The sequence below is a fragment of the Scomber scombrus genome, chromosome 8 (genome assembly GCF_963691925.1).
Source record: "Scomber scombrus chromosome 8, fScoSco1.1, whole genome shotgun sequence".
Taxonomy (NCBI): Eukaryota; Metazoa; Chordata; class Actinopteri; order Scombriformes; family Scombridae; genus Scomber; species Scomber scombrus.
The window spans coordinates 5,198,625-5,211,772 of record NC_084977.1 but is presented as its reverse complement, the minus strand read 5'-3'; the positions used below and the strand labels follow the sequence as shown (position 1 = coordinate 5,211,772).

General features: G+C 38.8%; 1 protein-coding gene across 1 annotated transcript in view; it reads right to left on the bottom strand.

The window, feature by feature from the left end:
• Positions 1-57: 57 nt before the first annotated feature.
• Positions 58-13,148, bottom strand: part of slc1a7b (solute carrier family 1 member 7b) — a 37,273-nt gene continuing 24,182 nt past the window's right edge. The window contains exons 4-11 of the mRNA XM_062423728.1: positions 9,669-9,711; positions 9,334-9,559; positions 8,495-8,594; positions 6,302-6,535; positions 5,095-5,289; positions 981-1,115; positions 718-817; positions 58-318 (exon numbers count right to left, since the gene is read on the bottom strand). Coding sequence (XP_062279712.1) covers positions 58-318; positions 718-817; positions 981-1,115; positions 5,095-5,289; positions 6,302-6,535; positions 8,495-8,594; positions 9,334-9,559; positions 9,669-9,711 — 1,294 coding nt within the window. The remainder of the gene's footprint in view (positions 319-717; positions 818-980; positions 1,116-5,094; positions 5,290-6,301; positions 6,536-8,494; positions 8,595-9,333; positions 9,560-9,668; positions 9,712-13,148) is intronic.

Sequence of the window (13,148 nt, the reverse complement as noted above, 5' to 3'; positions counted from 1 at the left end):
GAGGTCCTCAACAGTGCAACCGCACAGACAACCCCGACGTTAAACTCCAGGAGATGGCTATACATTGGTCTCAAGGCCATTCATGTCAATGGCACACTGTTCTTTACACTTCTTCAGGTGTCTCGGAGGGATCGGAGGCATCTTCCTCTCTGACGTCGGTCGAACGCCCTCTTCCAGCTGCATGAGTCGTGCCACATCGGGAGGAACGAGCTTGTGTTTGGGCCCTGAGGAAGGGGGCTGGTAGTTGCCGTTGTTGTTGTGACAGTTCATCAGAGGTGGGGCGGTTGTCGGGGGTTTGGCCTCACAAATCAAAGGCACCTGAGGGCCAAAAGGGAAGCAGGAAAGAGGATTATGGGACGATGAGGATTGAGAATGAAGATTAAGGGAAGGAAATTATGTCAGGGTGAGAACAAGGAATTAAGAAAAGATGTAGCATTAAGAGACTTCATTTCCAATTACAGCAGTAACACAAATGCAACCATCCCTCCTACCTGCTTCACCAATCTGCTTTTTTTTTGGTGTGTTGAGCAAAAGCTTTGACATTTAAAGAAACAGAAAAGGTGACATGAAGTCATGGATTGTTTAGCTTTAGGAAGAAGTAGGCAGGACTCTTGGGGACCAAGATTGTAACAGCTCAATCATTCAGAACTAGTGACGTCCAGGTAGTTCTGCAGTAAAAAGAAACGTTTTTGTGCTAAGGCCACAGTTAAAACTCACCCCATCTCCTTCTTTCATGAAATCTTTCCTGCAGATGTGCGCCATGATGCCCGTGGCCAAAGCATCACCCATTACGTTCACCATGGTACGGAATCTGTCTCTGTACAAAAAGATATTTGAGGGAGGCTATAAATACATTTAAACCAGAAACATTCTTGGATATTCCAACCTAAAATGACATGAAGAACATGGGGCTCATGTGTTTTTGCTCTGGGATGATTAATTTGGATTTGTCGTACAAAAGAGACACATATGCTACTTACAATGCCCAATCTACTGCAATGATGAGAGTGATGTCATCGGTTGGCAACCCGACAGATGTTAGCACTATCACCATGGTGACCAGTCCGGCTTGTGGGATCCCTGCTGCACCAATACTGGCAGCAGTGGCTGTGATGCTGGTGGAGATTTGTAGATTTGATGTAATTACAGAGAAAAATCCATTGAATAAACATAAGCATTAAGAACTTTAAGTAAGGTAACAACTTAAGAGAAATAACGCCCGTTGACCGAGGACATCGAGGCCAATACACAAGCAAGGGTCACAACGATGTGCTATTTTTAGTCCTTTTATTTTCAAACCCTTCATCTTCACTCCCTTTTTTTCTAATTCTAATTTCTAATAATCAGAAAATACTGCTAAGACTGATGGAAATGTCCTTAGTTTTCCATTTGGTCATAAGCCAAAGTTGTCCTAATGATGGTGCTTAACTAAAAGTCAGGGTTGACCAAATGTGTGGCATTTCACCCTGAGTGGGACATGAAATTCCACGGCAATAGTTGTTGAGACACTACCCTAAAGACTGCAAACGTTAGAGGAAGAGTCAGAGTATCGCCAACCTCAGTACGATACACTGTTGGGGAACAACGAATATCCTCACAAAATTTCAAGGCAATCCATTCAATAATTGAGATATTTTAGTCTGGATTAAATTGGTGGACTGACCAATGCCAGAAGGGTTGAGTCAAGGGTAAGTGGACAAATGAAAGATTCTTGAAAACTAAAGATATCTTTTAAATGAGAGGTGAAACATCTTGAAGAATCTGCAGCTGCCTTTGACTGAGCTCTTGTGTGTATACCATGGCCTTGATGACTGATAATACCTTACCTTAATACCATAGAGTAAGGTATTAGGGTATTAGATCTTCTTTTGAGAACACTGAGTATTTTTATGTATCATAAAATATATCTGGAGGGGATTTTTAGGTGTTTTAGTTGCCTAACCTTTATTATAGTTTATTTGCCACCTCCTCCTATTCTTATCCATACTATAGCTGGTGTTACAGAGAGTAAAAATTTGAAAAACATCGTCATTAGACGCAAAAAGAACAAAAAAAGTCAGTTAGTGAATGCACAGACATGAATGGGCTGAAAGACTACACACATTTGCCCTGGGGCTGTTTCTCTTTTTACAAACAAATACATATATCATCAAAGTATTGTTGTAGATGTTATAATCACATAATAAATTCTACACATAGTGGCTTTAATGGGGGGGGAATTAAAAATAAATCCACATATGTGTCAAATTTAATTAAACCCTTCTTTAGTCTCACAGACTGAGGCGGTCTTTTATTGAGCTACCCTACATCATATGAGGTCAGCAGCAGACAGCAGGTAGGTTGTTTTGACAAATACATGTACACTCTAGATTCAAAGGTTGGTGTCATGGTGTCAAAGGTTTCTTCACCATAGTAATTAAGAGAATAAACTCCATAGCAACTGTCCAACGTCAAACTGATTAGAAACATCTTCTCTGACGTTACCACAGTGTATAATTATAGAGACTGTATGGAGAGTGAGTTACGAGCTGGTGAACAACTGGTGCAGATCCAGAGGTTAAGGATGGGATGATCCTACCACTGCAGCATGATGGTGAGAGATGGTGACGGGGGGGAGGGAGAGGAAGGTTGTTGAGGTCAGAGGTCCAGCAGTGGCGTGACTGGAATATGGTGGTTTATCGAGGCCACATGGCTCTTTTCAGCGAAAGATAAGCGGATACTTTCAATCTACAGTTGCTATATGGAATTATATAGAAAACACACAAGAACAAAACATGAAAACTTCTCCTTTTTTGGGGAGGGTAAAATGGTGATGTTGATCTTCTTAAATGGTGAAACTTTGCCCTGATGATAATTTTTTCTAGAGATACTGAATATGAGAATTTTTAATTGTACAAAAAATACAAAACACAAAGTAAATCAAGCATTCAAGTCAAACAAAACCATGTAAAAAAAAAAAGAAGGTATTATTACTTAATACAGCACACATGGCAACATTTACATTTTTCAGAAAAGATATCCATATGTGAAATTTTCTAATAAAGATCAGATCTTCAGGGCAGCAGGCATGCCACGAACAGAATATTCCCCACTGGTGTTTATGGCAGCCAGACATAGTGAGAGCCTCAATTGAATTCAGTGTAGTAGTGTGCTTTATCTCTGAGAACATCAACAAGAATCAGGTGATACACCTACTAGGAATATCTAGGAGAAGATACACCGGGCTGAGTGTATGATTCATGAATTCATGAATTTTTGAAAGATAGGGCGAATGTTTATAAAATTCATACACACTGTGCAGGATATCTACCCAATATGTTTTTTTGTAAAAGGACCAGATGCAACACAAGGAGTACAGTCAGCATTTGCCTTACACTTAAAGCAAAATGATCATGAGATAAGTCTACTTTATCTTGTATTGCTTGCAAGTTGTAATGCTTTTATCTGATTGCAGATTATTTTTTTGTGCACATCTGTTTTTTTGTAATCTCCACTTCTAGTTCTCTCTCTCTCCCAGTAGGTCACTCCCAGGTCTTCAGCACCGGCAGAGGACTAGTCTTTTTAGGGCATTTTCAAAAACCTAATGTTGGCTCGCTCTGTTCTGAGTCAGTGGGTGAGTTGGATGTGGTCGGATCATGTTCCCACCACAAACTGCTCCAGAATTTGTTTGTGTCTGGACCGAGTCTTGGTGCTGTTGTTTTGGTCTGTACTCAATTACAAATGCTGTAAAATCAGATCTGCTCAAACGAATGGTACCAAAGGGGAAAGTCATTAAACTGGATGAAACCATGAAGGTTTGACAATGCCTTTCAAGTGCATTATAAGGTATTGGTTGATGTGTTTATTTGTATTTAGAAAGAACATTTAAATGCAAAAGATAATTTCTACATTTGTGATACTGTAGTTGTACATCATGGCTGATTAAAAGCCATGAAAACGACTTAGTTGTCAAAGAGTTCAAAACCCAGATCTAAGACACCTAAAGGTATCAGTATACTTCAAGTGCTTCTCAGATCATCACATGGGGTCTGGTACCTCCTCCCCACACACCTTTCCACTGTCAGCATTGGGGGAACTTTCCGAAACCGTCAATTTAACAAGCTCATCCACTTCATTCTTCCCACATTCCCACATTTTCATTCTTCCCACATCTGTCACTTTTTGTGCACAACCAGCACAACACTATAAATTCTTTCGAGGAGAGACTGTCCACATCTGTACAGAGTTATCTACCTTTCCATGTTTCACCATGTTACACCATCTTTATTATGATAGGCTTTTTCTCCCGAGTGTTAGTGTGGTCATTGGAAACAGCTACAAACACATTTTCTTTGAGACATACCAACTAGACCATTCTAAACGTATCCTTGTCTTTACCGCTCATGATAACATAAACACTTGACATTCCCCATTGTTAGACTGTTCCACCTATCACAAAAACCAAGCTAGGCAAACCAAGGTTAGTATTTTGTTCATCTCTGCTGTAATGTCATAAAGGGATACTACATACAGCAAGGACTAGGCTTTCCGTGCATGTTCTCTGGTTTTGTCCAATTCCATCAAGCAGAGAGCTACACTGAGCTGTTCCAGACGGGGATTGCATTAACAAAAACAATCTGCCAAAAAATAAGAGCAAGTTGTGCATGACTGTTATCCTGTATATTTTCTCCATACACCACACTTCTATTAATACTCGCAACACTCCAATTACTGAGAACTATGATAAGGTGACATTTTGATTGTGATGCTTCAGTGTGATAGGAAACATTCAAATTGAGAGTGACAAGCAGTGTTTTTTTTTTAATCTGAAATTTCCTGGATACTGATGCACCCAACTGTGATTTTTATCTGAATAGAGTGTGGCAAGGATCATAACTGTGTCTACTAATCGGGTCAAAAAAGCACACACCACAGGGAATATTCCAGCAGATATTTAAAAACCAGAGATGTAAGCATACCCGTAATATGTTATTGCAATTAATTGCAGAGGATTTATTGTCGTTGATATCATTGCTTTCAAATTCCAATGATACAGTATCTTTACCGTATTAATGAGCTTAGAAGCACAGATGGCATAATGCACAGCCCACTGACCTGATGGTGATGATCTGGCCAAAGTCCAGTTCGTAATTATTAACTTGTGCAATGAATATTGCTGCCACGGCCTCGTAGAGAGCGGTGCCGTCCATATTGATAGTGGCACCCACGGGGAGCACAAAACGGATGATTCGGCGGTCAATGTGGTTGTTCTCTAAGAGGCACTTGAAGGTTATAGGCAATGTGGCAGAGCTGAGGAAGACAGGGAATAAGAAGGACAGCTCAGTGAATTCAAAAGTCACGCAAAAAAAATCGACATATCACAACCTTCCAATTTCACTCGAGCATGCTTGTTAACAAGTAGGACCTCTTATGGTTTGTTGTGGTGAAAGAAAGCTAGAAAGAGATGTAATTATGTTTCAACAAGACATTCAGGCGCAGATGCTTTTTGCTTTTTAGCACATGCATGTATGATGATGACTAGTCATTGCAGCAGGCACTCCTTTTGACCATGGTCTGGCCCAGAAACCACTAAATATTGTTATCATCAGCACTATTATACCACAGACTGAATACATGCTACCTTCCCACTTTTGCCCCAAGAACAAGGACTGATTTCACCTGGAAAAACTTGGGAATTTAATGGATCATTACTGTGTGTTGTGTGTCCAATCACATAACTTTCCGATTACCAAGGAGCAATTCCAAAGCAAGCTGTTGTGATTTAGATTGCAGTTTGTTGTTTTTTTTCTACCTTCCAGGCAACCACTGATTTTCATTTATTTACATACGGAGTGAATATGAAAACCCAAAGTCTCAAATCTACCACAGTAAACATGATGTCTGCTAAAATAACCAGGCAAAAACATGTGATAACACTGACATGGTTGTTTAAATCCATAAGTGAGTTTACATAGAGGAGCTATATCCTAAACTATTAGCCACCTGTGCATGCACCCATGCAGAACTGAGCACACACACAGACACCTATGGCTGTTTGCCAGACCAATCAAATACGTGGAATGCTCCTTTACGTTCCCATCTCTTCCCACTCACACCAGATGTTTTCTGATCTCCCAGTGTCCCTTTGAGGCTTTTCACGGTAGTGTTCCAGTTAAAGGAGAGGAAGGAAATAATGTGTAGTATTAGGACTCAGGGATGTTTTTATTTCAAACCAGTGTAGTCTATAGTATATCATTTTGATTCTCAAAGGTGCAAATAAAGTGGCTTATTTTACTATGCATATACAGTTAGTTTCATTTACCTGGAAGATGTTGCCAGGGCGATGAGCAGGGCTTGAAGGATTCCCCGAATGTAAACAATGGGGCTCTTTTTGGTGATGAAGAAGTACATGGCAGGCAAGATGAACAAGCCGTGCAGCACCAGACCAAACACCACAGTGATGGCATAGAAACCCAACTTCTTCCCCATGGCTGACGGATCACTCATCTCTAGAATTTTACCAGCCACCAGGAAAACAATGCCAAATGGGAAGTACCTGGCAGGATGAGAACAGCCAGGGCTCAAAGTCAGCAACAGTGGCAATGAAGCCTTACATAAGTTATACAAAAAGAAATGAGTTGACCTATAGATGGGTTTTATGAAATGCTCGTGTAGGCAAGGGTATAAAAAAACCATAAACAGGACAAAGCACATAGTGGTTGAAAACTGTTTGATATTCCAAGATAGAAACGTCTCTTTGTGCACAAATAGCTATTACCATGTAGTAATCCGGTCAGAGCTCTAGATGTAAGTAAGGTGATGGGTTTTGCACATACATGGGTGAGGAAAAACAAAACAAAAAAACACTTGTTTTAATGGATAGGTTCACAATTTTTCAAGTCTGTCATGTGACCAGATGAACATTGAAAAACGTTTTTCTTGCTGTAATCATTCCTCCTGTTCATACAGAACATTAGAAACTCCCTTAATAATGTGCTTACAATGTAAATGATAGGGTACAAAATCTACAGTCCTTCTGTGCAAAATGTATTTAAAGTTTATCTGAGGCTCAGAGGGAATTTGATGTCTCGAAGACTGTAAATAGCAGATATCTACTTGTTATGCCAAACTCAGACTGCTGAAGCCTCATATAAGAGTCAGAGTAGTCTCTATAAACAAAGATCTGCATATGAATACATAATCTGTAGGCAAGGGACACAATTTTAGGATGAGAAGTGTTCTGGTTTCTGTTTTTGGCAATTTTGATAGGAACAAGCTTGGGTTGGTCCATGTGTGGAGTGAGAGAACACACACTATGAAATATTGTCTGAACAAAAAGTATCTATGTGTGTCAGGTAAACTATTAACTGAGTGTAAACTGGCTATTTGTGTAACAATCCAGTCACAAACGTAACTCCATTCTTTCTAATTCGACTATAAACAATGAGCAGCACAAAGAAGAGGAAGTCTTGGCCCAGCTATCTGTCATTTAGATATCTCCTGGTTACACTGGAGCCCTCAAAATAATGGCCATTGCCCCTAGAGGCTAAATCATTGCCATACAGTAGCTCACAGGTTCCAAGATTGGTTTCAAATAAACTGATGAATGCATTTTAAGGGGATCTTTTAATGACTAGAACAGGAGGAATGATTACAGTGAGGAAATTGTGAACTCGTCCTTTAAGTGCATTCATGAAGAGAACAATAAATACAACAGCAAAACAAGCTTTTTTCCAGGAAACATTTCAACACGGTCAGTTCTAAATAATAAAATGAGTGATGGCTGAATTCCATCTAGTAGCCTCAGTTTCAGTCTTTTAAAGTAAAATGGTCCACAGTCACTATGATACTTAGGTGATAAATTTGACGTGCATTAAAAATGTAATTGTATGTGTTGATGAAGATGCCAGACTGCTAACTTTGGATGGAAAGTGCTTCACATTATTAAGCTTATTTTCCAGAGAAAAATATCACTAACAGCTGTGCAGTTTCTCGTTAATGATCCTCTGTGGCTGATTAATCAGAATGATTAAATCCTATTTTGACATAGTTCCTAGTGATGAAGCTTTGCCAGCCTGGTATACTTTGAAGGTAAACCGCAGGATTTTCATACATACTAACGTTACTTTTTATGCTAACGATATTTATGCTAACGATATTATGCCCCTGTTAGCCCAGCTAACAGGGGCATCTGTGCTGCTGGTTGAAGGTAACTTCACACTAGCTGTACAACAAAATGTGTGTAGTGTGGGTTAACATCATTGTTACTAACTGCCATTTCTCACTGTAATTACATCTGTCATTTCAGCTAACTAGAGTTTACCGATGTTAACTCTAGTTAGCTGACTTTATAAGTTTGGCATGTACCTCTATAAAGTAATTTCTACTTGGAAAAGGGTATAAAAGTTATAGTTTCTAAATACTGTAAATGTTTATATATCATGACATGCAATTAATATTTTTACTACCCCCTTTCTATAGATTCCCAAAAGCATATGTTAACCGAAATCATTACCATATAACAATGGCGACGATTCTGAGGACAGCCTCATTCAGGCTCTGGCAGAAGTTCACCAAGGCGCTGCCGTTTGGCCCCATCCTTCCCAACATAATACCTGTAAAAACATAAAGCACATCTTTAAAATAAAGCATCAAAGGATCTATATTAGCATCTATATTGTCTAAAAAATCTTATGTGCAAAGCCAAACCCAACAATGAACTCATCCTACTCATCAAAAATTGTATTTCTCTATGTCATAGACACTGTTGTTTCCTAATAACAATTGAAGACATGGCAATGAGCCACACTACTCCAATGGGTGACATGTTCTTTTGTCAGTGGTTACTGCAGCTTGTTAAGAAATGGTTCCAAAGAGTAACAACAGCAAAAGGATTGTAACTGTCAGGAGAAAGGTACCTAGTATCGTAGATGCCACTGTACATGTGAGGAAACATGAATCCATTCACAGACCTTTCTAGTTTGTTGAGCGACATATAACAACATCTTGACTTTCTACTACATACTACTACTACTTCAGCACAAAGCCAAGAGGTTAGGATATGCATTTAAAGAGCTTCACAGCCTAGTGAAGCTCTTTAAATGGAACCACATTGATGGTTTTACTCCTTGGAGGATTCTTTGTGTTCTAAACAAGCTACAGTAACCACCAACCTTAGAGACAAAGGATCATATCATCCAGAGTAGGGGTTTGACTCACTGACATGTTTTTAATAGTTTTTGTTCATTGATGGTTTGGCTGTACACATGAGATTTCCTACCAAAAAAACATGCAAAAAAAGTATAGAAATATCTACGAAACAAACAAAATAAATAATAAATAAAAGGTTTATACCCATAGTGGCTGAAAAGATAACAATTCCGAGGACATTCATTCCATCGCTCGTTCCTTCCCGAGTGCGTATGAGCACATCGGGTGGCGGAGTCAGGTCAAGGGCAAAGTTTTGAATGTCCGTTCCATTATCGTCCTGGATACCGTAGATGAGCGCTCGCCGCGTGGTGGACTCCGACTGACTCACCGTAGGCTTTGGTTTCAAGGTGTACGTGCTACTTGTTCGATACTGTTGCCGGGGAATAGAAACAGAAGCAGAAAAGACTTGTATTTAAGTTCTAAAAAGAAATCGATGCCTTTTTGTTTGAGACGGTTGTGTGTGATATCAAAGGTCTCACCTGTTGAAATGTGGCTTGTACCAGATTGGCTGGGAACATGTTGCTGCAAGGCAGACATACACAATGATTAAAACACACTGCTTTTTGGTTCAGAAAGGTTGAACAAATAAAGGAAAAGATGAGATACTGTATGGTTTTTTGCAGTTGAAAAGACTTCAATGTACCTTGATACTAGGTGTTTTCTTTCATATCAATACACAGTACATCCACTTCTTTATTCATTTCAGGTAATTACATCCTATTTTACTGCAAAACAATGGGAACTTAGATTTTGTAAAGGTTCGTGCTTTGGTGTGAATGAAATAACCATGAGTCATAGTGACCGACTTCCAAAGATAACACCCCAGAATTTGGGACTGGCTAACATAACCCAGAGCAGAAGGGTTGGAACAATGATCAGAGTGGTTCTCAATCTGGAGTCTGTTTCCCTGGGAGGAGATGGTGGCAGGGGACATGATTATTTATTATTTTTTTAAACAAAAATGAACAAACACAATGAAAAATAAGAAAATGAAATGAAAGCAAACAACAAAATGGAAGTATTATGCCTCCAGTGTAAAAGAAAAAAGTCTTCTGGTCCATAATTTGATCCAATCTGGTGACATGTATCCTCTGTCAACACAAACTGGCCTGTTTGACTTCTTTTGGTGAAGTTGTGCAATACAGAAATTGGAAATGCCTATTCCACAAGTTTGACCTCACATCAAGTTCACAGTTATGGAAAATAATATTGTCTATTTCTTTGGATATTCTACATTCAAGATACACGAGTGGTGGGGTTCATATGACTGAATCAAATAGCTGAAAGGTTTAAATTTGGTTTATTTATCTATGTCCAAAACCTCAGTCCAAATACCTTCAGTTGCCCAACCTAAACCTAAACTTTTATCCCACACATCTATGGGATTGCATTCCAAAACCACATTTTTAAAATCATCCGTTGCACTCCGCCCACCAGCCACCCTGTAGTTTGGAGAGAGGAATGTGTAAAATATGATGGGCGAGATCAGGTCTGACAATAATTGCTCAAAAAGACCATTATATCTCTGTTCCTGACTATTGAAATTACCGTCAACTGCACAGCTGCTGAAAAACCTAATTGCCCACGTAGGAGTGCTTAAAGGACAGGATGTAAATTTTGAAAGATGATATAACACAGTTTTCCTCTTTAATATAGAAAAAATACATTTACAAGAATTAAAACATGAATTATTTAACATTCATTAATGGTTTCAGGAGATTTGCTGCTGCAGCCTTACATGGTCTGTTACGACTAGTTAGCATGTGACAGCTAACGTCTGCACACTTTACCTGCATATAATTGTAACTGACATTACATTATGAACTTTATAACTCTTCCATGTCTATCTTGTGCTCTGTTATACTACAATTTAGCATTTATTAGTATCCCATAAAGTCGCTTTTTGCCACAGTGGCCAATATTCGTGCAAAACACATTACATAGACTCACTCTAACTGCATGAAATGATTGTACAATACAAACTTATAATACAATGAAATACCCCATCTCTTAAATACCATAAAATGCTAACTCTAGTCTTAATCGGATCTTAATCCACCAAATACATTAGATATTGAAAAAATAGACTAATAAAATAACAAAATATAACCATTTAGAAAGACTTCCAGCCCCAAATCTGACCTTAATCTGCAAAACTGTGGGCATACTGTAGGGATGGAACTCATTTAAAAAATAAACCCCAAACCCCATGATACTTTGTATCATCTGACTTGTATCCTTGTTTAAGAGTCTGGACAAAAGTATGCCAGAAAACATCAGGACAACCAAACAGCTCAGCTTTCTTGCATTCCACTGGTCAACAATGAAAGTCTTGGTCTCTCTCACGAACTAGCAAATGCGATCATATTCACATCTATCCAGATCATAAAAGTCAAACATGTTTGGTCTAGTTGTGAAGGGTGTGATGACAGTGATGCTCAGTAGGGGAAATCCACATTTTGCCTCCCACTACAAGGTACCACATGAAATGATTGTCTGTTTCATACTGAAACGTGCTGTTTAAAAGATGCTCATCTTGGCCAATTGAAATTCTAATCGTGTTTAACATGTAGTATTTATTCTGGCTTACAATGAAGGCTGGCTTGACTTTAAATGGAAGCACAGTCTTCTGAAGATTCAATGCCAGCTCTGCACAAAACACAACAGATGTCAATTTATCCAAAAGCCAAAATTAGGCCAATTTTCAATCTGCCATGCCTTCACCAAAGAAAGATCATTCACCTGGTTACATTTTAATAGATAGAGGGATGAAAGATGGATGAAATACCTGCCAAAACAACGTGATGCCACCAATAACCTGTCACATACTGTACTGTACATAAAACCAAAGAAAATGACTATACCTGAGAATAATGATATCATGAACTGAGGACTCCCACAATCCTGCACTGATAAATCCACTGCATACTACCTATACTATGCATCGAACACTATAGCACATAGACAAGTTAACAACTAGCTGATGAAAGTATATTATAGCTAGAGGGAGAGGGAAATAGCAGGAAGGTTTCATTTTTAGTGAGATTTGGTTTATTTAACCATGACCAAAACTTCACTGCAACCCTATCCGACAGTTGAGCAACCCAAACTTTAACTTTTATCCCACTAAACTACAGGGTTGCTTTCCAAAGTGTCATTTCAAAAATCATCAACTGCATCCACCCACCAGCCACCCTGCTGTTTGGAGAGAGTTATATGATAGGCCTGATCACTTCTGACAATACTTAATAAAAAACAGACCATTTTTATCTCTGTTCCTGAATTGACTGAATATGACCGACATTTGCACAGCTGTACAGAATGTTTTGTGGCTCACTTACAGACTCAGGATAACCCTACATTTATAACTCAACAGCTTAAACTTGAGTGTTTAACTGTCAAATACAACCAAAAACATAAAAAGCAAATCTTACCCAGATCAATACTTAAACTACATGTATTAGACTTCCAAAAAGTACAGTAATATAATAAAAAAAATAGCCTTATTGTTAAAGCCAGTAACACAAAAAGATTAAATGCTGTTGACAGTAATTCCCAAAACTGTTGTTGAAGCAGGATGAAAAACTAGGAATGAAAAAATCTAACCCTCTAAGCCAACAGACTTTTTCTTAAACCTTTAATGTGATCTTATGTAACTTTTGCTGGACAGCAGCAAAAGAGGTCTCAAGTGGTGATAATACGTTAACGGTAAATGCTAAAGTCAGCGAACTGACTCATTAATGCCAGTAACACAGCATCTGTTTAAGGTTTGCTGACATTAGTCACCCAAAGTCTTACCGGTCATACCAGCCTTGTTTTTAACCAATGGCACTTTTGTGTGACAATGAATGTATTCTTATGTAAATAGAAAAAGTAGACCCAGGAGGAGGAGGAAGAAATACAAAAGGGAAGATCTAACATTTCTAACTACTGCAGGACCACTTTGCATTCCACTGGTC